The 25,626-nt window shown below is 35.8% G+C and overlaps 2 protein-coding genes across 4 annotated transcripts in view; both read left to right on the top strand.

Moving 5' to 3' along the window:
* Positions 1–25,626, top strand: part of LOC142358300 (bridge-like lipid transfer protein family member 3B) — a 381,846-nt gene that overhangs the window by 97,288 nt on the left and 258,932 nt on the right. The window lies entirely within an intron of this gene.
* Positions 346–25,626, top strand: part of LOC142358238 (uncharacterized) — a 33,461-nt gene continuing 8,180 nt past the window's right edge. Inside the window, exons 1-6 of the mRNA XM_075409683.1 lie at positions 346–713; positions 1,052–1,608; positions 1,921–2,158; positions 2,549–2,695; positions 7,437–7,727; positions 22,813–22,889. Coding sequence (XP_075265798.1) covers positions 396–713; positions 1,052–1,608; positions 1,921–2,158; positions 2,549–2,695; positions 7,437–7,727; positions 22,813–22,889 — 1,628 coding nt within the window. The 5' untranslated portion in view covers positions 346–395. The remainder of the gene's footprint in view (positions 714–1,051; positions 1,609–1,920; positions 2,159–2,548; positions 2,696–7,436; positions 7,728–22,812; positions 22,890–25,626) is intronic.

Here is a 25,626-nt window from a genome sequence, read left to right as displayed (position 1 = left end):
TTTAAAGTTAGACAAAGTCCTGCTACTCGTACTCAAGATGACACGTGGAAACACGGGGGAGTGATTAAGCCAGCACAGCCAATGTTTAATATGTCACCGATTATTAAAAAAGTAGACCAGCCGTAAATCACAATAATTGATCATTTAATGGGACAATTTCTGTACCATTTCGAACTCCTCATCATAAACTAACCTATCAATTTTTGAAATTTTCGCCCTGCGCTTTGCCCTCATTTGGAAGTCACTAAGGTTAATTATCACAATCAATAACGAACGGTTTTTTTATTGGTATGTAGAGGCCACAAGCCGTTTATCAGATGTCCAATTTATCAAACGTGTTTTCAGATAATGTAAGGGTCTAAAAGTACCGGTCGGTGTCTCGACAGTGTGCAATCATGTCATCGAATGCCAGCGATGACTGTAGCCTCGATGGAATCGAAGACCCCAACAAGTCCACTTTCTTGGCAGATGCAGAGAAGAATCAACACTCTTCGAGTTTCACACCAGCATTCACTTCGCATTCGTCAGTGAGCTATCCTGTTGTTAACCACTTGCTCACTACAGTTCAGAGCTGTTCAGCTGAGGACAGTGCAACTTCTGACTATGAAAGCACTTGTTCCGATTCGAGCTTCCACTTTCGCCACATCATCATGTCACCCAGGGTTCTGTCGCCTGACTCACAGACCCCGTCGTCTGGTGTTGTCTCTCAGAAGGTAGGAAGATTCTATTCTGGTTATAACTTGATTCTATCTACAAATAATAACGAGAAAAATTGTCTGTGATCGGGAGGGGTTGTTTTAGCCAATAGCCATAAAGTGAATACTGAATATGGCACAATGTTGAAATTGATCACCTATCCATAAATTGCATGTTTATGGTTCAAGTTAAGCAACCTCAGCTTTGACTGAAATTTTAAATGATTCCACCTCATTTTTAAAGTTGTGCATGTTTTGACAATTAAACGAAGATTTAGGGCTAAAAATTTCAAACAGATATAAGCTTCAACGCATTAAATTTTGCGTTTATTTGCACTGAAATCTGGTGATTTCAGGATGTAGCTGAGTTCGATTACGACGACTCCTCGGATGCCAGTGTCGATGCTTACAAATCTGAACCTGAGCTTGCGATCAATGCTTTAGCCACTCAAGGCAAGTTGTTCAGACCTCGACTTCCGGGAACACCTTCGCTTAATTCGACATCTTTACCTTCTACAGCAGCTGTACCTGCTGCAAAAATCAAACGGGCTTTTGTGTTTGATCTTCCTGAAAAACCTGCAAGCGATGTTGCGTCAGAGAGTTTTCGCAGGTGGCGAAAGTCAACAAGCGATGCAGCCAGTAATTTCCCTGCATTGTCGAGGGCTTGTGACCCCAGTTTCAGTGTTCCAAGCCAGCTTCCAAATTTTGTCCTTGGTGCTAACAAGTCAAGCAGTGCTTTTAAGTTTGCTAATTTGAACTCGTATCCTGGTGCTAAAGAGCGGTTGGACGCTAATAAGAAAGGACCGTCCGTTGTGTCGAAGCTGTGTGAGCAACAAGACGAGCTTGGGGAGAATTCTACTAGATCTCTCGGCCGGTCGACAAGTCTTCCTCTCAGCTTACATGTTGCAACTGGGTAGGGTTAAAAATACGCTCCATAATAGTTTTTTTAGAAACAATTTCAAGATAATTTTTCAGATAATTTGTTTCCAACTTGCGCTTTTATACCGTTTTGTCTTCAAGAACGTCTGCACACGACAATATCTATTAATTTATAATTCACCCAAAGTTCACGCAATTATTTGCCCATTAAATACTCAACTTGATTTTATCTACTAATATGATATGAAGCTGAGTTTTTGACAACAAAATTTTGAAGTACAAAAACAGCGTTGTTGTTTGAAACTGAATGGATTAAAAGAATTAATTTTCTGTTCTTGCTGTTCAGAATGGAGAGTGGTTCTGGTAGTGTTGTGGGCATCGGTGTCCTGAGTACGGGACAGACCTCGCCCTGTGCTAGTTCCTCAAGTGCTGTAGCAGTAGGTGTGTCTCACCCTTCTGGTGGGGTTGGCGGTGGCGCTGGAGGAGCAGTAAGTCCCTTCTGCGGTGTCTTCCAACATGCCTCCCTGTCGCCTTCCTCTGCGGGTGATGTCAGACGCAGTCGGTGTCCCAGTACATCTAGCAGGGTATAAACTCTTAATTATAGGTTGAAACTCCTGTTTGTGCTGAAGGAATGTCTTCTCTGTGTCGGTGAAATAAATGTTCAGAGCTCGTACTGATTTTGGCGCTTAATCTTCATGATTCAGATGAGAAAAGCAAACGTGGAAATAATCTTCATTTTTTTAGAATCCGCCTTTTTAGATATGCAATTATAATTTCCCTTCTTGATTTCGTAAGGTTTTAATTTCGTAAAATTTAACGTCGTGTGGATTTTTTTCTGCTTTAATTTCACCTGAGTGTTGTCCTTTAAAAATGAAGAGTTGTTTTTCATTTGCTAATTTTAGCTGGATAAGCAGCATTTAATGATGTATTTTTTAAATTTTGAATTGGTATTTATAGATGACTTGTTGTTTTAGTGTTCTGCTTCCAGTCCCCGACCCCCGAGTAGGATAGACCAGATCAAGATAGAAGAGGCAACTGGACTGGAAAGGGACACCCTGTTCGAGAGAGATGTCACGCTCTCTTCATCCCTCGCGTCATCCTGGGAAGACCTCTGTCTCTCGGTGAGAACTATACTTTTTTGTTAGTTACAAGTCACTGAAGCCAAATTGGTCATCGAGTATTTCTTTTGTTGTTGTTGTTGTTGGGGATTTACAGTTTTCACTGAGGGGATTTTCGTCCCAGTCGTCGTCTTAGAAAATTGTCCTATTATTTCTGCAGATCTGACAGTCACAGCATAGATGCCAGCTACAGATGTTATTTTCGTCGAATCGCTCGTTTACAAACTTCCACATGAAATTTAAAACTCGATTTTTAAGGCCTTTTTTCGTATTAAATTTTCTATTATAAATGTAATTTTCTATTCGATTTGCTAGTCTGCATGTACGGAAAAAGAAATCATTTCTAGCCTTTTCAGTTCTGGTTTTCGGGAGCTTGAATAATTCATTTGTTCTCCCTTTTTCTGAATTTTGTTTCAGCATTGGTAAAAAAGCTATCGTCTTCTGTCAATTTCGATAAAAGTAGAATGTCATTTAGTTGCATGAACATTGGTAGTGGTAGTATGTTAAGAAGTTGATTTGGATATGGCATGACTTTTTGTCCAAGGATCCATTTGACTACTTTCATTTGAAATCTTTCAAGCTGTTGTAGCTCACCTCGGTTCGGATTTGTGCACGCAGAGCCATATAAGAGTACTGTTAAAATTAGTGACTTGTAGAGTCCGAGCTTGATCTCTTGTCTTACTTGAAGAGCTATGTTTCGTCGAAGTAGGTAGAGTACTTTGTTCGCTTTTTTCAGTCGTTCTTCGATGTGTGTCTTCCACGTCAGGTCATGGGAAACATAGATGCCGAGATCTTTGATGACTTTGGATGACTCTAGTTTAGTGCCCATAAGCTCGTAATTTTGTGTTTGACCTCTTATGCTCAGTTTTGCACATTTGTCCATGACTAATTTCATTTTATTTTCGTTTACCCACTGTTCAATACCATTGAGATCGTTTTGAACTTGCCAAAACGTTTTCTTCACTGCAAGAATTTTTAGGTCATCCGCGAAGATAAATGGGTCAGAGAAAACTAACACATCAGGTAGGTCATTGATGAATATGCAAAACAGGAGTGGTCCGAGAAGAGAACCTTGGGGTACCCCACTTGTTACATCTAAAGTTTCCGATCTTGTGTTGTCTACCCGAACGAATTGTTTCCTATTGTCTAAGTAGTCAATGATAATTTCTAATAGGCAACCTCCCACTCCAATTTTTGCAACTTTTTGTACAAGCTCAAAATGCGGCACTTTGTCGAAAGCTTTGGAGAAATCTGTGTAGAATGCTACAATTTCGGTGCTTGATTCGTTATCGAGTGCGTCGTGAATTGATTTCAAGAAGGATAGCATATTTGTATTAACTGAGCGTTTCTAACAAATCCATGTTGGTGTTCTGTTAGGAATTTTTCGAAGTGAGCGTATAAAGCTGAACAAATGCATTTCTCAGAAACTTTACTGTCAATGTCTAAAAGAGAGACTGGTCGGTAATTTTCTACTTTCCGTCTGTCATCTTTTTTGTAGATTGGTGTCACAGCTGCAATTTTCCAGGAGTTTGGGATTTTTCTCAGTCGTTTTATCTGCTTGAAAAGTACATTTAAATTCTTACTTGTTTTGCGTGCTGTACGTTGGAAAAATGCAGGCGGTATGCCATTTGGGCCTCGCGACTCTGTGGCATCTAGCGAAAGAAGTATTTCGTAGATTGCTTTCTTTGAGATTTCGAAGTTTGTAATTTCAGGATTTCTCAATTCTACATCTTGTATACTGAAAGGAATTTTGGGTGAGAACACTGAGTGAAAGAACTCGTTCATCATGTTGACTTGCTCTTGCATTTTTGTGCTCTGTTGATTTTCTTTGATTAGTAATTTTGGAAGGCTGGGTGATTTTTTCAGGCTTTTCAAGTGTTTGAAGATTGTACCGGTATTTCTTGCACGCATGATTTTCTCCTGATATTCAATCCTGTCAGTTCCGATGATTCTATCAATTAGTTTTCAAGTTTAAGAACTTCTTGTTTTCGATGACTAGTGGGTTTTTCGGATAGGAGTCGTTTTTGGGTTTGTAGTCTCTTCATGTTGTAAGAAGTGAAACTTGATATCCAAGGAGGTAGACTTTGTCGGTGTCTAGTTCTTTTGGGGACGTGGACCTCGAATATTTGATCCATGTACTGGTAAAATTCTTCGCACATAATGTTTATGTTAGTGAAGCAAACTGGTTTGAAGGGTTCAGTACTTAAAATATTATTTATGCTTTCGTAATCAGCGTTTCCGAAACTTCTAAAATTTACAAGAGTTTCTTTGGCGTCTTGGCGTGGACATTCTAGTGTTAACTGGATTGATTTATGATCCGAGCAGTCGTAAATTGAGGAAAATTTCTCGTCAAGATGTGCCACCAAATTACAATTTTTGTAAAATGCTACATCTAGAGTGTTCTGCCCACATCTAGAGTGTTTGCAGACAAGACTAGAATCCGGTTGCTCAGAAATGACTCTTTCGGAGATTAAGGAGTTCTTTACTGCTATGAGGGCGCCTCAGTGGGTATTTTTGTCTTGATCCATTTGTCTCTTGTCGGTAGATGCAATAGTCATTTAGAAATAGTTCAGATGATGGAATGTTATCATTGAGCCAAGTTTCACAGAGACATATAACGTTGTAGTCTGAGTTTATTACAGCATTTGCAAACTTAATTCTCCTCTCTACGTTCACAAGGCTCCTTACGTTTAGTTGCAGAATGTTAACAAAACCTAGTCAGTTTGACTTGGTTTCTACGGAGGCAATCTCCACTTTCGCACCATCGTTGAATAGTTCTAAATTTCGAATTTTGAGTTTATCTCGAGGAACTTCTTCTGTCAACAGTTCTCTTCTCTTTTTCAGAATCAGGTTTTCTTTGAGGGCATCTTCTTTGCTGAGAGCTAGTAGCAAGTAAATATTTCTCTTTGCTAATTCCTCTCGATGTTCAATACTTTTGGCTAAGGCTAGCCTGGCTTCATGTTCGTTAGCGACCGTTACTAAAAGAGTTCTTGGTTTCTTCCGTTCTCTCTTGAATTCACCTAGTCGTTTGAGTTCCTTCACTTCAGGCCTAACGCCTATTTGACTCAGTATTTCATTTACTTCGTCAGTTGTGGGGACAAGATTTTCAGCTTTTGTTTTGTTATGATCTTCAGGGATCCCTTGTATTCTGAAACTTTGTTTGATGTTGTCGACGCCTTTCTCTTTCTTAACTTTCCAAGTTTCCTATCTGTCTCCTGTGTGGATTCCACGGCAGCATACGTTTTATCAACTTTTTCACAAGTTGTTTTGATGGCGGTTTCTGTCTTTTTGTCTACAAGCTCAGTCAATCTCTTTTCCATGTTTTTGAGTTGATTGCTAAAGTCCAAATTTTCTATCTTCTCGGTCATGTTCGCCATTGTTCTGCATCTTATGAATTTATCTCGCTCGTTTTTGTCCACGCATTCATTGCAGAGAAGCATAATGTTTTTTCCAAGATCTATTATCCCGTTGAGGGAGGCCGAGGAAAGTCCTGTGCAAATTGTCGTCATGTGTATATGACAGTTGCAGGCAACGCATGTATATGTTTTCTCTTGTGACTGTATTGGCTTGTTACAGGTCTTACAATTTTTTCCCATTTGTTTCATAAGCTCTGATCAATTCCAATTGAACTTAATCAGCAGGAGTTTCACAGAACTTACTACGTTGACTTAAAATTTTGATCAAGACCAATTGAACTTAATCAACAGGAATTTCACAAAATAATTTGATGAAGACTTAAATTTTTGATCGATTCCAACTGAACTGAATCAATAGGAATTTCACAAAAATTTTGAATAGAAATTGCGATAGGGCTTAACAAAAGCTAAACGATTTTGCTTAAATTGACGACTGGGACTGAAAACTGGTTTTGATCAATTTCAATTGAACTCAATCAATAGGAATTTACAAAAACCAACCTAGTGCTAGACTTACTCAAATTTTGGCTGCGTTTCGTTTCTTTTGCTTTTTTTTTCGTTGCTGTTGAGACGGGCTGTGTTTCTTTTTGATAATCGCTTTTAGATTGTCGCCGTGATTTCGTACAATAGTTAGGGTTTTGATTTCGAGGTGTGGTGCAAGATGTAGTTGGCTGTAGCTGCGAACAAGTTCTTTGTCCTTTTGCTTTCGCCTCGAGAGAAGGTCCTTTACGATGTGTAGAACAGGTATTCCCGTTCCCTTCAGCTCTTTGTAAACGTCTGGTGCTCCTTCTCTTACGCAGTAAACTATTCCAACTACTTCATGCTTGATATTCTTGATTTCGTTCACAAGTTGTTCTGGGGTAAGTGGCTTTCTGGGGTCTTTGCCGGGTTTGTCACAGAGTTATTGATTAGATCGTGCCAAATAATCAACTGCTCGTTTTTCGGTATCAATCGAAGTCGTTTTTGAATAATTTTAGACTTATCTTGAGCTCCTCGGTGAAGATTGTATCCTGGCTTCGTGATCACTTGTCTGGATAATCGCTTCTTGATGCTTGTCCACCTCTCCAAGGAATGGTGAAGAGAACTTGCTCCAATAACAATTACCATTTACAAACAAGGGCCACCACGGCTGCCCTGAACAAACATTATAACCTGAAACTATATAATTTCGGTAGACATCGCCTAAATGAAATGACCCAGGAATATGTTAGCAATACCTTGTGGTCGAAAATTTTGGACAATTGTATTGTTAAATTGATTGATAAAGTGTTTTAGGTTTCGAGGAATCGTGATTTGGTTCGACGTGCGAATTATATGATTCCATTTAGGAGAATGCGTCCAGTCACTCACTAGTAGGAGTGGGCTTGTCGAACCCCCTGAAGAGGCCCAGCAGCAGTATGTCGTCATCACCTGGTGCTACCCCAACCCCAAATGCCCCTTCCTCCTCTTCCTCACAGCTGCATACGCCCTCTTCCTCTGGATCTACTGACTCCGTCTCCTCTAGAGTAACTGAGCCCATCTCCATCTCCTGTGCACCCTCTCCTCAGGCGTACAATCCTACAATATACCCTCTCGCATGCTCTCCTTCACCCACTAGAGTGTCACATGCCAATTCAAAGGTGAGTATCTGTTCCATTTTTCATACTTTGTTCATGATTCACCAACTGTTGCTGAAATTATTGTTATGTTCTGTTTGCTGCTTGTTTTGTGGACATTTATACGCCCCACGAACTTTTTTTTAAATGATGATAGAAACTCGTGTTAATTTACAAGTGGCCCCGTGGAGATCGGATTGGATCTTGGTTGATTGCTCTCCAACTATGTTTAATTCAACTATCTTAGTGTTATGGTGTGTCCTTTTATGCAACATTTTTATAGCTGCGAAGCTGAGCGGAGCTATATTGCGGTGTGCTTGTTTTTTTACGACTCGAAGAGTATTGGTTTTCTTAAGGTTTTTTTTTTACCGGAAGTACTATTTGATCCGGCGGCGTTTTCACCTAATAGTGAAAGTGAGTAAAATTACCGTGTGAACTAACTTTTTCTGAGCGAGAGAAGTTTTTTGTTCATGCGCTGCGTTCAGTGAATGACTTTTTGACTTTGAAAAGAATTTTTGAGAGATTGGCGCATATAGACGGCAGTTTTTAGCCGTGTTTTCGTCCATTTGGCCCAAAATTTTAAAGGTAACTTGTTTTTTGTAGAAATAATTTTTTATCGGTGCTGCATTAATATGCAACCATCTGAAATTGATTTCACGATGTTTCGGTGAGCTTAATAATGCGTTTCAATAGCAAAATTGTTCCATGTTTTATTTTTTGGCATTTTTTGGTTTCTTTTCATTAATTTCTTCATTTTTGACTCTTTGAGCCGACTCCTTTTTACCAAATTGGAAAATATGTCAACGTCTTTTTGATAATTCCTGAATTAGATGCCGTTTTTTGTAGTGAGGTGTTTTATAAAATTGTACACATGCTAATCGGATTTTGGCGGTTTTTGTCAAAGTTCTTTAAGGTTTTTGTACTTTAGAGTTAATTTACCATAAAAAGTCTTTTGGTGCACCATCAGTGTTTTTTTGTTTTGTTCTGTAGCCAATTGAATTGGTTTTGGCGATAGCTCTTTAATATTCAGTGAAAATTTTTACCATTTTTTGAACATTTTTTTCAAACTGTTTTCCTGTTTCGCAATTGAGCTCTTTTCAGTTCTTACTGAGACAGCAAGATGGCTACGTAATTTTCTTATACTTGGATTGTTTAATAACAAAAATGCATATTTTACCTCATTTTTTTATTTCGATTTTTAATTAGAGTTTACATTTAAGATTTTTCAAAATGCGAATTGTTTTTTTTTCTGTTTCACAATGCATGTATTCAGGACATTCTGGCATGTTTCTTTCCAACATTCTCCTAAGATCTATAGTTTTATTCGTCCTGTCTTTATTAATTTGACAATTAGCGATTTGAACTAATAATTTTTGTCTTTTTCCTTCGAATTTGATTTTAAGTTTTTGTAAACTGTTGACTTTATTCAACATAACATGACACTGAGGTTTTTGCTAGCTTCATTTTTACAAGTTTTAAACAAAGATATTTTTCTGCAAACGTTCTGAGGGCTTGGTTCTGGTAACATACGAATTTTTGCGTTTGAATATTGTTCTGTCTCTTTAGTCTTTTTCATGATTAATTTCGATTCCATTTAATTTTTTTGGTCATTGTTTAGATTTATTGCGTTCATTGTGCTTCCAGGCGACAACTAATTTTTATAGTTAACGCGACAAAGTTTATTAAGTTACCAATTGATTACTGTTTTTATAATGTAATATAGTGTTTCGAGTGAGAGAACCTGCGGATATTGATAAATTTTGAAACAATTTCTTGCAGTATTCAAATTTTTGTTCTAAAATGTTGTCTTGGGAGCCTAACATGGTTTGATTTTTGCTCTTCGCGTGCTTTGATATTTTCAATTGCGTACAAAATATTTGGCTTGTTTTATATTTAGACTTAATGTATTTTTTAGTTCAGTTGGTTTTACGGGCTATCTTTTTTTTACTGATTTTTTTGTTGTTTTTAGTTGTCATTTTAGGAATCATTTGATTTATAAGGTAATTCTTTCACGAACAAAGACCACTCTTTGGGTCGTTTCCGGAGTTCTATGTTGTTTCGTCCGACACTCTTCGTTTACATTTGGTCACACAGCAAAGCTGAAAAAGTCAAATTTTCTGAATTACTCCTTCCTTTCACTAACGGCTTTTGCGCGCGTGACGTCATTTCTCTCTCTCTCTAGCAATAGTTTTTGAATGATTAGATTTTGATCATACGTGACTCAATAAAATGACTTTTTGCACTTAGGTTTAATTTGCTTTAAATTAAGCTCAAAGGAACTGATGTGTAATAAACGTCCCTAATGAAAGGGCTTCTGCGCAATGAATTTTAACAAGCTTTATTAGTTTATCGCGGAATGTTTTTTACATAGCTTTTTGAGCGCAGGCGATACCTTTTTCAACTTATATCTATCTGTTTCTATCTCTATTATATGGCACGCAGGTCTGTTCTTTCGCAGCTATTCCAGCAATCTGCCGGCTATGTTTATTTGATTAGTTTTTCAAGAATGTTCTCTCTCACGCGATTTGATTTTCCGAGGGATTTTTCCACGCTTCAGTTCTTGCGTTTTTAGTGATCTAAATTCCTCTCTGATTCCAAGTATTAGGCAGCTGAAGTGCATTGGTAGCATTCAAAGCAAAAACAACAATATTGTCTGCTTTCCTCTAAATCAATCTTTTCATTCAAATCTTAGAGAGTACTTGACTGCTTTTCTGGCTGTTTTTTACAATCCAAAGAATTCGGCTTGTACTGTCCTCTGTCTTTTTTTTGCAAGACGTTTTCACACATTTTTCATGACTTCGAGCTTTCAAAACGATTTAAACAGGTAAAGCCCAGTGGGCATTAAGTTTCATTATAGGCTTTTAGATGGATGTCGTATTCTTACTTGTGCTTAGTGCGTCAAAATTGCTAGGAATCTTTAAGCTCAGGGTAAAAAGGTCTTAGTAAGTTTTAAAATGTTTTTAAAATGTATTAGTAATGTTTTAAAAAATGTTTAAAAATGCCCAAAATTGTCGTTTTAAATTTTTTGCTATTTTTTTAAACGAGTCTAAAATTGATGTTAGTGAAAGTTCATAGAGGCCTTATGCATGCTAGAATTTCTGGAGGACATAAGCTCCAACAACTAAAGCAAACATTTTAGTAATTTTGGCCAATTTTTTTTTCGCTATTTCATGCCTCCAACCAGATTTCTCCTATACTGCAAGTTAGTTGTTCTGTAGGTTTTGGCAAGACATTTTTGATTTTTCTTTACATACGTTTGCAGAAATATGTGAAGTTAGCTATTACTGTTCTTCAAGTTTTATAAACTGTCTTTGGCTCTTTAATGTTCAATGGATCTACTGGCCAGCTCATTGAATGTTCGTTTTTCTCTGGATTATTTTTAAGGACTTGTTCTGGTACGTTTTTGAGTGCGTTTTACTTTTTTTCGTTTGACATAAGTCCGGACCTTTACATTTGACTTCCTTCATTCAGTGTTTCATCCGAATGGAATTTATAATTTCGCTGACGAATTAAGGCAAATTTTTTCAGGGTAAAAAATAGACATCAAAGGAAACGTGATGAACCGATAAAACCTCGGGTATTAAGAATTAATGTATAAAGCTTAGTGTTTTAAGTTGCTAGCGTCTCTTTGAGTATACTGCTAACTCATGTCAGTACTAAGCGTATTGTCCTCCAATTTAGAGGCCGAATTCACTGTTTAACAAATTCAATGAAATTGCCCACCACAATAGAACAGTCTGCGAAGCTTAAAAAATCTACGCTGTAAGTGTTTTCTTGATTAATAGCCGCAAAGCCATAGCTGAGGATATTATTGGCCTTCCCCGGTTTCCACAATCCAAAGTTTTGGGGTGCTGTCTTTTTTTTAAAGATCTGCTCTTTTTCCGGGTTTTTCACTTCAGTGAGAAGTCAAATTAGAGTCGTGATTATAGTCAAGCTGCAGCATTAAAGGGAGAGAAAAATAGAGCAGGTCTGAGACGTGATTCTTTCCAAGCTCGCTGTAGAGAGGAGTGAGAAAATTGGTGTTTGAAAAAATTCAGTTTTTCAGCGGGAGACTTTTTACGTGCGTATTTAACTTCTACGCGTATTTTAATTTCTATTTATTTATACAAGCGTTTCTTTTCTTAAGTGGTATTAAAATTATACGTATTTGTTCATAGCCGTCGTCAGCCTCTCAAGGGCTATGATTTATGCGCTTTTTCATTTCACTTTACCTTATGATTACGTTTTTAGTTTTGCATGAGTCACAATTTTCACGCTTGACTTCTGACTTACTTCACTCACTGTTTCAACTGTATGGATTTTCAAATTTTTTCACGCATTAAATTACGCAATGTGGTGAATACTGTCAAAGTAAAGGATTAAAATAGACGGGATCAAAAGAGACGGGATAAAGCGATAAAGCCCAGTCATTAAGGCGTTGAGAATTAGGTTATCAAAGTTCGTTAGTGTTTGCTAGCTGACATTGGTTTTGAGCTTATTAGTTTCCAGTTTAGAAGCTGAATTAAGTGTAGTTATAGAATCCAACTGAAACTGCACGACAATTTAGAACACTTTTTGAGTTTTTGCTGTATTTATTGAGCTTTGTTGTCTTATCATTTAATTGCATTAGTTCCTAATAGAGAGCATTATGTTTCATAGGTTCCTAATAGAGATTTAATTTTTTTATTTCAATTTTCCATTTTGAAGCCAGTGGTTGCTCTGACTTTGACACTTATTGTTTTGAAGAAACATTGTCGATTTTTTTTTCAAATTTTTAATTGTCACTTTGTTGTCTTAACTCTTATATTCATTTATGACAGGTCTGATAATTTGCTAAGTATGCATAGAAGAATCCATTTAATTGTTAGAGGTCATAGTTATTGTCTTCTATGAAATGTACGCTGTTCGTTTTCGAAAATTTTGGTGAATTTTTAAGTTTCGCATATATTTGTTGTACTTGTTGCTGTCTAATCAAATATTGACAGGTTTGTTTGGTTGCAAATGAAGATTTAGTTAAATGGAAGAAAGTTCTCCGTGCGCAGCTATTGGTTTTGGTGACTTATATGCTGGTAATGATCAGAAGTGGAAGTCAGTTCTTTGGTTTTTGCGAAAATTGGTTGTATTTTTTCTGATTATTTGGGCTCAAATATGAAAGGTTTCATTGGTTGCTAAGGAGGAAAAAGTGCATGGTTAACAATTAAATGTAGGAATGGAATCGATGTCTTTGTTTTGACACTTTAAAATTTGAGAGTTGATTTTTGTCTTGTATTTTTAATAGCCGCCGTCAGCCTCTCAACGGCTATTAATTGGGCGCTCTCCTTTTTCAGCCTCCCTTTTGATCACGTTTTTCGTTTTACATAAGTCACGATTTTCACTTTTGACTTCTGACTTACTTCACTCACTGTTTCAACTCAAAAGATAGAATTCAAAAGACGGGATAAACCGATAAAGCCCGGTCATTGAGTGTTAGGGTGTCAAAATTCATAAGAGTGTTTGCTAGCTGACTTTGGTTTTAAGTTTATTACTTTCAGTTTAGAAGCTGAATTAAGTATAGTTTGAGAATCTAACTAAAACTGCACGCCAAATTTGAACACTTTTTGACACTAAGAAAACAGAAAAAAATTTGGTCAATTTATCTCTTTTTTTTCTTTTTCTGTCTCAATCCCGATGTGCATCAAGCGCGTCAACGGCGGATATTTTTCGGCAATCGGCGGCTTTGTTTTTGTTGTGGTCTTGTCGCTTTAGTGCGGCGTCATTTTGGTCAATTTATTTTTCTTCAAGGTAGCTATTTTCATTGACACCGCTTGTTTTCGAATTGTGTAAAGTGTTTTTTTTGTGAATCGTCGGATTTATTCCAATTTCCTTAGTTTTTGCCTCAATTTTGAGTTGCCTCGAGATTAGATTGAAAACGAATTTTTCTAATTTTTTCGCTTCTAGGGTATTGTGTATTTTTTGTATGATTTAGTTTAATATTGCTGAAGATTTTTGTAGCGACCATATGACGTCACAATCACTTCAAATCTACTTTCTGGTCATTCGTTCCTGCATTACAAGTGAATTGCGTTTGTGAAGTTATTTTTAACTCTTAGCGGAGCGAGTTTTTTTGTTTATTCAAGTTATTAAATTTTTTGGTCACACGTGACACCTCACTCTCAATTATGACTTCCTCACTCTGAAATTGACTTTCCTTTACTTTAGTTCAAAGAGAGATTAGGTCAAGTGAGTGTGCATCACTCTAATTGAAGGTTATTTAAGAGCAGCTAATAGAAGCAGCAAAAATTTATACAGGTTTTTAATCAAATTATAACATCTCAGCATTTAAAAAATAAATCTGTTTTGTTGTTTGTTCTACTATCTTTTACTATATAACGTCTCAGCATTTAATAAAAGAATGATTTTTGTGGTATGTTTTTACTGTTTTTTTGAGACGGCAGATCTACAAAGCTATTGTGGCTATTTTCTGGAAATCTGTCAGCTATGTTTTTTCCACTTGATCAAATCTTACCGTCGGTCAGGTGTCAACCGCGGCTATTTTACGGCGGCCTGCTATTGTTTTGATTTAAAAATCTCCATTTGAAAATTCGTTGCTGTTTATGGTAATTGAGATTCTTAATGAATTATAAAAATTAATTCTTAGTCGCAACAATGCGTTTTATATTTCCTTTCCGTTTTTGGATCCTTAAGCTTTTATCATGTTTTTATCAAAAGGTTTCGGGTTTTGGTTGAATAAAACTCCTTATGGATTAGAAAAGCTAATGCTCTATTAGATCAATAGCCAAAAATAGATGAATTTAATTTGCGTTTCCGCTGTTGGCCTTTTTCTTTTAATATTTTGACTTTTTTCGACATTTATCCGTTCTCATCTGACAATGTTCGGAACATGAATTTTGATTTTAAAATGGAATTTTTTGCTGGCCTCTAAGACGAAGCTTTTATTTCCAAAAGTAGTCCTTTTTTAACGAAAACAAGAAGGATTGCATGATTCTTTGCGCAGTACAATGTTCCCACATTCGTATATACACACAATTTATCATATCACTGCAAACGACAATTTTTTTCATGAACATTTTGTTTTATTTGGAGTTTTCACGGAAAGGATCTTTCAATTTCACGGTTGAGCCAGATGTTATATCCATCTTCGTATTCACGGTTAGATTTGATTGTCACTAATTGATGTCATTCTTATAACAGCGGGAAGATTGCTAGGAAGAGCTTCAATTAAAGCAAGCAAAAATTTGTTTGAAAGTAACGTTATTCACTTTTGGAGTGATGTGTGAACAATTTAATCACGCATATGAAAAAACTCGCCGTACTAAGAGTGAAAAATGACGTCACGTGCGAAATTTATGTCAAGTCTCGAACTGATGAAGAAAAAGACAGATCTTAGTTGAGCGTGAAGTATGGTCTTAGGGCGTCCTGAGTTGCAATTCTAAGACTTTTCTGTTACCAAACAAAAAAAACTAGATTTAGAAATGACTAGCTGAGGCAATCCATTAAAAACCTGATAAGATACTCGAAAAACAGTTAACAAAATTAAGTCAAATTGCAGCTCATCATTACAAAAATGCTGGCGAAATAATGATTTTTTTCGCGCCGTTTTATCACCTACGTTTTCTCACCTTATCTGGAAGTTAGAGGAACATATAGGCCGCAACACTGGATTTTTCTCTTCACTTCCTGCTTCGGAGTGACTAATATGACTACTCAAATTTGACTTCAAATATCGTGAAATTTTGTGAACCGGTCTTAAAATGAAGACAGCGACCCAATACAATTTAAATTATATGAAATTAAAAAAATAAGAGAAGGCCATTTTTAACTTGCTATGTCAACTTATATTAAAATAATGCAATTATTTAGACCTCTGTTTGCAGATCCTAAAGATGATTTGGTTTGAAAGTCCACAAACCTTACTTGATTAGCAAAGAGAGTAGAACAAAAGCATACACGTGAGCCAGATTTTCGGAACAACTAAAAACAAGTGCCATGTCGCAAATATTTCATCTGTTTTTCATAGCCGCCCTCATCTATTCAGCCGGCTATTATAGCGCTCCTATTTTTTTTACAATTCAAAGAATTTGAATTGTATTGGGGCGCTGTCTTTTTTTTTTTAAGATCTGTTCACTCATTTTCATGATTTCTGAAGTCAAATTGGAGTAGTGATTTTGGTCACGCCGAAACAGGAAGTGGAGCGAAAAAGCGAGTGGTTTTGAGACGTGAAATTTTTTCGCTCTAATTTTAAAGTAGAGTGAGAAAACGGTGTTTGAACAAAAATTCGCTTTCTCGCTAGTGGTTTTTTGTTCACATGCGGCAATTTCACTTTGATTTTTAACTGTTTTTTCGATTTTTTGGATCGGACTTTTTTCTAAATGGTTTTCCCAATCCATTCATAGTCCAATCTAGGTCTAGTTTTCTGTTTAGTCAATGAAAATTCTTTGAATTTTACGTCAGGACTTGTCCTGCTATGTTTTTTTACTTCGTCGAATAAAAAAAATGTTTCGCTTTACCTCATTTTGCCGCCTTTTCAACATTTTGCGTGAAATCTTTTTGACTTCTCTAGGCAAGTTTCTCTCTTCTCTCATTCTGCTAAAAGTGATTTTGAACATCAGTTGCTCAGCAAAGCAATTCAAAATGAACAGAGTTAGTACGAAAATGGATGTCAGAATTAGAAACGGGATAAACCCATAAAGCCCAATTTTAGATGCCCGCTATTTGAACGTCGTTCCTATAAGTCTTATTTACCATCTCTAATGCTTATTGTTATTGATAGGAGCCCCTGTAGCCTCTCTCTAAGAAACAGAAGTATGTTCAACTACGAAATGCCTTCAAAATAAATCGGACTTAAAAAATGTTTTTGTACAAAAATCTTTCTTTTTCAATATCTTCTGTTATTTCAATCCCAATCATGCTTATTGGAATCAGCGGCGGCTATTTTCCGGCAATCTGCCGGGTATGTTTTCTAATTGCAGACTATTTATTCTCAAATCAATAACAAACGTAAGTAGGTTAAGTTAAAAGATGAAATTTTGAAAAGGAATTGACAAGATATTTTTGAAAATGAATATAATAGGTTGGTTGAGTTCGAATATTGCGCCATAGATAGACCCTAACTAGGAGTTTTGAGGGTTTCTGCTTCACTTCACGTCAGCGTTGCCTTATGAATATATTGAGTCAAAATGATTAGGCCAATCTGGTTTGAAACTCCCATTGTTTCTTCTTAAGGAACGTTGTTTAAGTTGGTGAAAGATAATAACACTTCAGAAAAAAATCACTTTGGAGTCTGTTATTAGTTTGAAATAATTACATGAATTCTCTCCGATTTGATTTCATTCAAATATTGATAATCCAAAGAAATCTGATTTGTCGAATTTCGGAATACGTAAGTTCAAAGGCTCTCCAGGGCCCCTTCCTGCTGGTTGCAGTAAATTTCAATGCGACTGTCTTGCGGAATCTAGTTTCAACCTTGAACGTAAAATAACCAGGATAGCTCTAATCTTCAAGGCCGCTCTGTTTAGATGTGTCGCAAGAAAGAGTTAAATATTTTTATTAAAAAACTTATATTAAGGTAATGAAAATCATTTGCTACAGTGTGAAAGTTGGATAAATTAACCATGTAGTTCAATGAGAAACAGTTAAAAAAACTTTTATGTGAAACAAACACACAGAAAATGGGGAAAGCAGAACTGGTTGGATGTCTATATAAAATTAATTAATTTAGATTTTTTACTCTTTTCAGTCTTTAATGACAACGATTACTTTTTTCGAGCCATCAAAGTGAGCGAAAATGCAACACTTTTTTCAAGAGACGACTGGACTGCACTTTTTGTCACTTTTTTAATAGCCGCCGTCAGCCTCTCAGTGGCGATTATTTAGGCGCTCTTTTTTTCAATTCGCTTTACTTTTTGATCACGTTTTTCGTTTTTTACATAAGTCAAGATTTTCACGTTTGACTCTGACTTACCTCACTCACTGTTTCAACTAAATGGATTTCTAAGTTCTTTCACGCAATTTATTGAATGCGGTCTTGAATATTTTTAGTTATTTTCAATTTGATTTATTTTAATGTTTAATGTCTTAAACCTCACCATTTTAATGGTAATAATATCTCGACTACGTTTTGTGTTTAGCGTGCAGTATTACACCGTTTTTTGGGTATTTTTTCCAAAAGGTAGCTTAGAATGCTCTTCGATATGTAAACAAACTGAATGATGTATGTTACAAGCTTTATTGTCAAATTACAAATTAGTTTTCGCGATCCTTTGATGATTTGATTAATAGTAATTTTGAGGTAGTTTTTATAGGAAAAAACGTTGTATTTTTTATCAACTTTTGACCCATTTTGAGGTTTTTTGTAATTTCCTTTCAAATGGTTGTTTAATGACTGCCGTCTGCCTCTCAGTCGCGCTCTTTTTTCGTTTATAATTCGTTTTACCTTTCGTTCACGTCTTTCATTTTGTATAAGTCTTGAACCTTCACGTTTGACTCTTTGTGTTACCTCACTCACTTTTTTCATCTGAATGGATTTTAAGGTCTTTCAGTCATTGAATTGCATAATATAGTTATACGTTCAATGTCAAAAATGAAGGTTATTTGAAATCAGCTAATAGAGGCAGCAATAACTTATACAGTTTTTTAATCAAAATATAACAGATCAGCCTTCAATGAAAAGACGAATTTTTTGGTCTGTCTTTTTTACTCTTTTTTTAAGACTGCCGATCTACGAATCTATTGCTGCTATTTTCTGGCAATCTGCCAGCTATGTTTGGCATTAGAATTATTCAATCACTATTTCAAGCAGTTAAATTCAATTTGCGGCAATTTAATACTAAAAGTCAATTGAAAATGCACTGAAACTGGTGCCATTTTCAAACTGAATGATGTATGTTACAAGCTTTATTGTCAACTTACAAATTAGTTTTCACGATCCTTTGATGATTTGATTGATAGTAATTTTGAGGTAGTTTTTATAGGAAAAACGATGTATTTTTTCTCAACTTTTGACCCATTTTGAGGTGTTTTGTAATTTCCTTTCAAATGGTTGTTTAATGACTGCCGTCTGCCTCTCAATCGCGCTCTTTTTTCGTTTATAATTCGTTTTACCTTTCGTTCACGTCATTCATTTTGTATAAGTCTTGAACCTTCACGTTTGACTCACTCACTCGTGTTACCTCACTCACTTTTTTTCATCTGAATGGATTTTAAGGTCTTTCAGTCATTGAATTGCATAATATAGTAATACGGTCAATGTCAAAAGAGCTAAATTAGAAGAAACGGGATAAACATAAAGCCCGATCGTTAAGTCCTAGTTCATTAGGTTATCAAAGTTCATTGAAGCGATTGCTAGTTAATAGCCGGACAGCGATAGCTGGAGCTATTATTGGCCTTCTCTTGGGTTTTTACAATTCAAAGAATTAATTGTATTGGGGCGCTGTCTTTTTTTTAAAGATCTGTTCACACATTTTCATGATTTTTGAATTCAAATTGGAGTATTGATTTTGGTCACGCTGAAACAGGAAGTGGAACGAAAAAGCAAGTGGTTTTGTGGTGTGAAATTTTTTCGCTCCAAATTTAAAGGAGAGAGAAAACGGTGTTTGAACAAAAATTCGCTTTCTCGCTAGTGGTTTTTTGTTCACATGCGGCAATTTCACTTTGATTTTGACTGTTTTTTCGATTTTTTCTAAATGGTTTTTCCAATCCATTCATAGTCCGTTCTAGTTCTAGTTTTCTGTTTAGTCAATGAAAATTCTTTGAATTGTACTTCAGGACTTGTCCTGCTATGTTTTTTTTCCGTCGACATGATTTTTGTTACGACCATATGACGTCACAGCCACTTTTTGTTCACTAGTTCATGCAATTTCAACTAAATTGCATGTGTGACGTCATTTTTCGCTCTTAGTGGAGCGAGTTTTTTTGTTCATGCGCGTGATTAAATTTTTGGTCACATTTGACTTACCTCACTCTCAAAAATGACATCCTCACTTTAAAATTGACTTTTATTTACTTTAATTCAAAGAGATAAGGTCAAATGGGTGTGAGTCACTCTAAATGAAGGTTATTTGAGATAAGCTAATAGAGGCAGCAATAACTTATACAGATTTTTAATCAAAATATAACAGATCAGCCTTCAATGAAAAGACGATTTTTTGTCCTGTCTTTTTTACTGTTTTTAGACTGTCGATCTACGAATCTATTGCGGCTATTTTCTGGCAATCTGCCAGGTATGTTTGGCATTAGAATTATTCAATCACTATTTCAAGTAGTTGATTTCAATTGGCGGCAATTTAATACTAAAAGTCAAATGAAAATGCACTGAAAGTGGTGCCATTTTTCAATTTAAATCTAAACAGTGGTATATGTTAACCTCTAATGTCGTTATTTGAAGCCCACTTTTGAACTTCTTAGTCCCATTTAGACCCCCCGACTGTAGCAGGCTGCAATTGTTTAGAGCTCCCACTAGTCGTTCGAGAGCAATTCTTCCGACGTTTAGTCAGTTGTTTTTAAATTCGCTTTACCTTTTGATCACGTTTTTCGTTTTTACATAAGTCACGTTTTTCAAGTTCGGCTTCTGACTTACCTCCCTCACTGTTTCAATTGAATACGTTTCAATTACGCAATGTGGTGATTACTGTCAAAGTCAAAAGATCCAAATCAAAAAGAGACGGGATAAACCGATAAAGCCCGGTCATTAAGTCATCGAGAAATAGGTTATCAAAGTTCATACGAGTGTTTGCTCATTGATGTGGGTATTAAGCTTATTAGCTTTCAGTTTAGAAGCTGATTTAAGCATAGTTTAGAATCTAACTGAAACTGCATGCCATATTAGAACACTTTCTGATACTGAAAAAAAAACAGAAATTCGGTCAATTTTTCTTCTGATCTCAGGTTTCTTATGCATCGTAAGTAGCAGAATTGGTACATTTGAGAACATTAACGGGGTCATAAGGCTGGAAAAGTAAAACGGTAAAGTAAAGCGGAAAAAGAAAATTATGATTGAGCTCATAATCCTGTAATCCGAATCATTTTTGCCGAAATAAAGTTGACACCAAAAGTTGGGGTGTTATAAATGTGCTAAAAATCCAAAAGTTTTCTGTCTCATAAAAATTTTTGGAAACACGGGAAAATTTCGGGATTATGCATAGAAAGTAGGCGATTTATTTTGTTTTTACATAATTTGCCTTTGTTTACAGAACTCTCCCGATGGGTTTTTACATTAAACGTTCTTTTCTGGGTTTCTAAACTGTGAGCTATATTTTGCTATTTTATCAGACATATAAATCAATATACAATATAAATACAGAAGAATCATCCACGGGTTTTGAGATTAATTTAATTTCTGAGTTTAGGAGAACAGGCGAGCAGCAATATGACTGCACAAAGAACATTAAAAAATTTTAAATTGGCAAACTTCAATTTAAATTTTAAATTGAAAAATTGGTTTGTTTGCTATTGTAGATTGAAGGAGCATTGAAAGATGCTGCATATGTTTATGAAAAATAACGGATGATATTGGAATTGATGTGGTGGAGGTTTTGCCGAAAATTAAAAAAATTTCAATATTGAGAAAAAATTTTCAGAGCTGTCATTACTTTTTAATTGCTCTTGAACGAAGTTCATAGCAATTATTGTAAACGTGTTGGTCTTTTCTATGCAAATTTTATGCTGGACCATTTTGCGGTTTTCTTCTAGAACATTCTTTGGATTCTCAAGTGACTTTTTCACGCTTTCGTTCTTCATTTTTGAGTGATCTCTATTGCTCTCTTGTTGCTAATATAAAGTTGGTTGCAGCATAGCCATAGTAAGGTCCAAATAGCACAGTCGGTAGTGCATGTGGTTATAAAGCTGGAGGTCAATGGTTTGAATACCGGGGGCAACTGTTTTTGTACCCGCCTGTTGTTCGAGAGCAATTCCGACATTAGTCGGTTTATGTTTTTTATTAGCTGGAGCTCTTTGACAAATTTGCGTCTTTATTTCTAGCCTCAGAGAGCTATTAATTTGTGGCACTCATATAGATATGATAGATATGGGCCGCTCTCAGTATATCGAAATTTTTTAAACAAAAAAATACTGCCGCAATGTTTTCCCGTTTAACGAGAACCTTAATTAAAAATAATTGCGTATTGAAAATGCCAAAATGTATTGAAAATGTCTTTTAAAAAATTCGTTGAAGCGGTAAAAAGTGAGTCAAAATGGTCGGACTTCAATATCTCACTTTGTCAAATAGGAAAAATTCTGGAAAAATCTGCTTTCCGTGATTTTGAGGCAGAAAGTTTTAAAATGATTGTGCAAGTTGGTTAGTCTGGGATGCGCTCAAAAAAATCAAGAATTTTGTACAAAAAAAGGACCTGGCAGAAAGATCTTCTTTTTTTTCTGAAAATGTGGGAACAATTATGCGGCTTCTAGTCATACAGAAATTTTTTTCAAAGTTAAATTTTAGATTGAGAAAAAATTTCTCCGTTGAAGTTTTTGAAATGCTTACCTTTCGAAATGTCCTATATTGTAATTTTTTTTGTTAATTGACACTTGATTGTAAACATATCTATTGGCAAAATCATCTTTTTCAAAACGATGCTAAGGGAATGACGAGGTCTTCTAGTTGTTTGTCTAATGATGGCAGGTTGTTGTGTGAAGCTGTATTCATTCTATCTAGAAGCGGGATAAATGATGGTGATCATAAAAAGGGCATTCCAAAAAGGGTATGCCTGATGAGAGCGCCTTTGACGCATTGACAATTGAGACTTCAACGACGATCGCTCATCTATTGCATTGTTTTATCTCGAGCAACAAGGCTACATTTATGGGAGACGAAATGGAGCTTGAAATAAAAAAGGAAACGAGAGAATTTTAGCACTGTATATTTTTAAAAAGTCCAAAACTTTCAGTTCAGAGATTATTTTCTTGCCAAAAGTTTTAATAGGGACATCTCAGTTTTGCAGGAAATGTAGAGTGCACGAGATTTATTACCTAAGTTATTACTCGACATTCATTAACTATCTCTTTTGATTGGCACGCCAACTGACAACGTCTTTCGGTTTCAAGTAGGCCTTATTGTTGAGCATACATTTGTTTGATGAATGAATTCCCTATTCTGTGTTGGTGGTCAGAAATTATGCAATACATGTAACTGTTTTAGCAATGCTACTCTCCACTGGCCATGCCTGTCAACTGGAGTTCCCCGTCCTGTCCGAGTCCCACGCAGAGAAAAGTGTTGTTAGTCACACAAGTTGCTTCATCATATGCTTACATGATTGATATACTTACAAGTCTTTTATCTCAGCGACAGATCTTAAAACTGTTAGGTTGAATAGTCATTTTACTTGTACATTACGCGAAGCATAAATGTTCCCACACGCGACTGGTTGGTTCCTAAAAAATCAAAAGCTATGGTAATCGAAGTTTGTGTTTATTTAACCTACAATTTACATGTCATCTTAGTTGAGGGAATCTGAGGTTTCTAAGTTAGCCCCCCTGAAGATCAGATGAGCATTATGGGAAACTCAATAAGCTACATGTGAAAATCTGATTTTGCTAATTCTTTAATTTGATGTTTTGAATAGTTAAAAATCTATCGGGTTGGAAAGTTAATTTCTGAAAGATTGTTTCGAAATGAACAGGAAGCTTTAGACCTCTATTGCGAAAGGAACTGTACATTTCCATTGATTGTGAGGATAGTAAAAAAGCTCCTGGTTGTGATTACTGGTTGTCGATTAATCCATAAGAGCTGTCGAATGATTAATGAGCTGTCGAATGAGCTGTCCTTTAAAGTTCGGTTTTCGAACTCAATGAAATTTTTTACCGTGAAAATAGCTCTTGTAAGTCCGGTATACAAAAAGAACTTAAAATCGGTGGAAAATGTGGACAAATATCATCACTTTAAAGGTTGTAAAACTTTTTGATGCTCGTAAGTGTAGTAAACTAATTAATAGCCGCCCTCATCTTCTTAGCCGGCTATTATAGCGCTCCTATTTTTTTTTACTTCGTCGAACTTTTTAATAGCCGCACAGCGATAGCTGGGGCTATTATTGGCCTTCTCTTGGTTTTTTTTTATTTCGTCGTCATGATTTTTGTTACGACCATATGACGTCACAATCACTTCAAATCTGCTTTTTGTTCATTTGTTCATGCAATTTCAATTGAATTGCGTGCGTGACGTCATTTTTCACTCTTAGTGGAGCGAGTTTTTTCGTTCATTCGCGTGATTAAATTTTAGGTCACACTTGACTTACCTCACTCTCAAAAATGACTTCCTCACTTTGAAATTGACTTTAATTTACTTTAATTCAAAGAGATAAGGTCAAATGGGTGTGTGTCACTCTAAATGAAGGTTATTTGAGAGCAGCTAATAGAGGCAGCAAAAAATTACAGATTTTTAATCAAAATATAACATCAGGCTTCAATGAAAAGACAAGTTTTTTTGGTCTATCTTACTGTTTTTTTGAGACTGCAGATCTATGAAGCTATTGCGGCTATTTTCTGGCAATCTGCCAGCTATGTTTCTCGCTTTACCATTTTGCCGCTTTTTCAGCATTTTGCGTGAAATCTTTTTGACTTCTCTAGGCTAGTTTCTCGCTTCTCTCATTCTGCTAAAAGTGATTTTGAATTTTGCCACATGGGCATTTTGACATTGATTTTCTGTTTTTTTTCTTATTTTTGTATCTGATTTTTTCTAAAATGGTTTTCTCAATTCACTCATAGTCCATTCTGTGTCTAGTTTTTCTGTTTAGTCAATGAAAATTCTTTGAATTGTACGTCAGGACTTGTCCTGCTATGTTTTTTTTACTTCGCCCAATAAAAAAAATGTTTCGCTTTACCTCATTTTGCCGCTTTTTCAACATTTTGCGTGATATCTTTTTGACTTCTCTCGGCTAGTTTCTCTCTTCTCTCATTCTGCTAAAACTGATTTTGAACATCAGTTGCTCAGCAAAGCAATTCAAAATGAACAGAGTCAGAATAAAAAATTGAAGTCAGAAATAGAAACGGGATAAACCAATAAAGCCCAATTTTAGATGCCCGCTATTTGAACGTCGTTCATATAAGTCTTAGTTACCATCTCTTATGCTTATTGGTATTGATAGTAGCCCCTGTAGCCTCTCTCTAAGAAACAGAAGTTTGTTCAACTACGAAATGCCATCAAAATAAATCGGACTTAAAATGTTTTTGTACAAAAATCTTTTTTTCGATATCTTCTATTCTTTCAATCCCAATCATGCTTATTGGAATCAACGGCGGCTATTTTCCGGCAATCTGCCGGGTATGCTCTTTGTTTTTCAAGGAAAATTTTTTTATCACGATGAAATATCCGAAGTAAAATTAGTCAGCAGCTGCTGTTTTCCGTTTAATTAAGATTTTTACGGAAACACTAAGGCCTTCAAATCAATATCACAGGGTTTAAGGGACTCTGAAGAAGTACGTGAAGTAAAAATACTCTATTTTGCCGACGATACATGTTTTGATTGCGCTGATGAAGTTGTCGATTAATTTAACAGAAGATTAAAAAACTCTTGATTGCTTAGAAAATAAGGAACGTAAGGAACGTTCTTTGAAAAAAATTAAATGAACGACGAATGCAAACAGTTCTCAATGGATGCAGAAAAAATGGCTCTAATGAGTAGACGCATATGTTCAATATTTTCACAGTTTGTTGGCCTGTTTTTCATTGTTTAATAGTCGCTGTCAGCCTCTCAACGGCTATTATTGGTTCTGATTACTGGTTGTCGATTAATCCATAAGAGCTGTCGAATGATCAATACGAAGTCCTTTAAAGTTCGGTTTTCGAACTCATTTAAATTTTTTTACCCTGAAAATAGCTCCTGTAAGTCCGGTATACAAAAAGAACTTAAAATCGGTGGAAAATGTGGACGAATATCATCACTTTAGGGGTTGCAAAACTTTTTGATGCTCGTAAGTGTAGTAAACTAATTTGATTTTCAAGGAAAAATTTTTAGCA

Source organism: Convolutriloba macropyga, chromosome 2 (genome assembly GCF_964194025.1).
Source record: "Convolutriloba macropyga chromosome 2, txConMacr16.3, whole genome shotgun sequence".
Lineage (NCBI taxonomy): Eukaryota > Metazoa > Xenacoelomorpha > Acoela > Convolutidae > Convolutriloba > Convolutriloba macropyga.
This window is presented reverse-complemented; position numbering and strand designations above follow the sequence as displayed.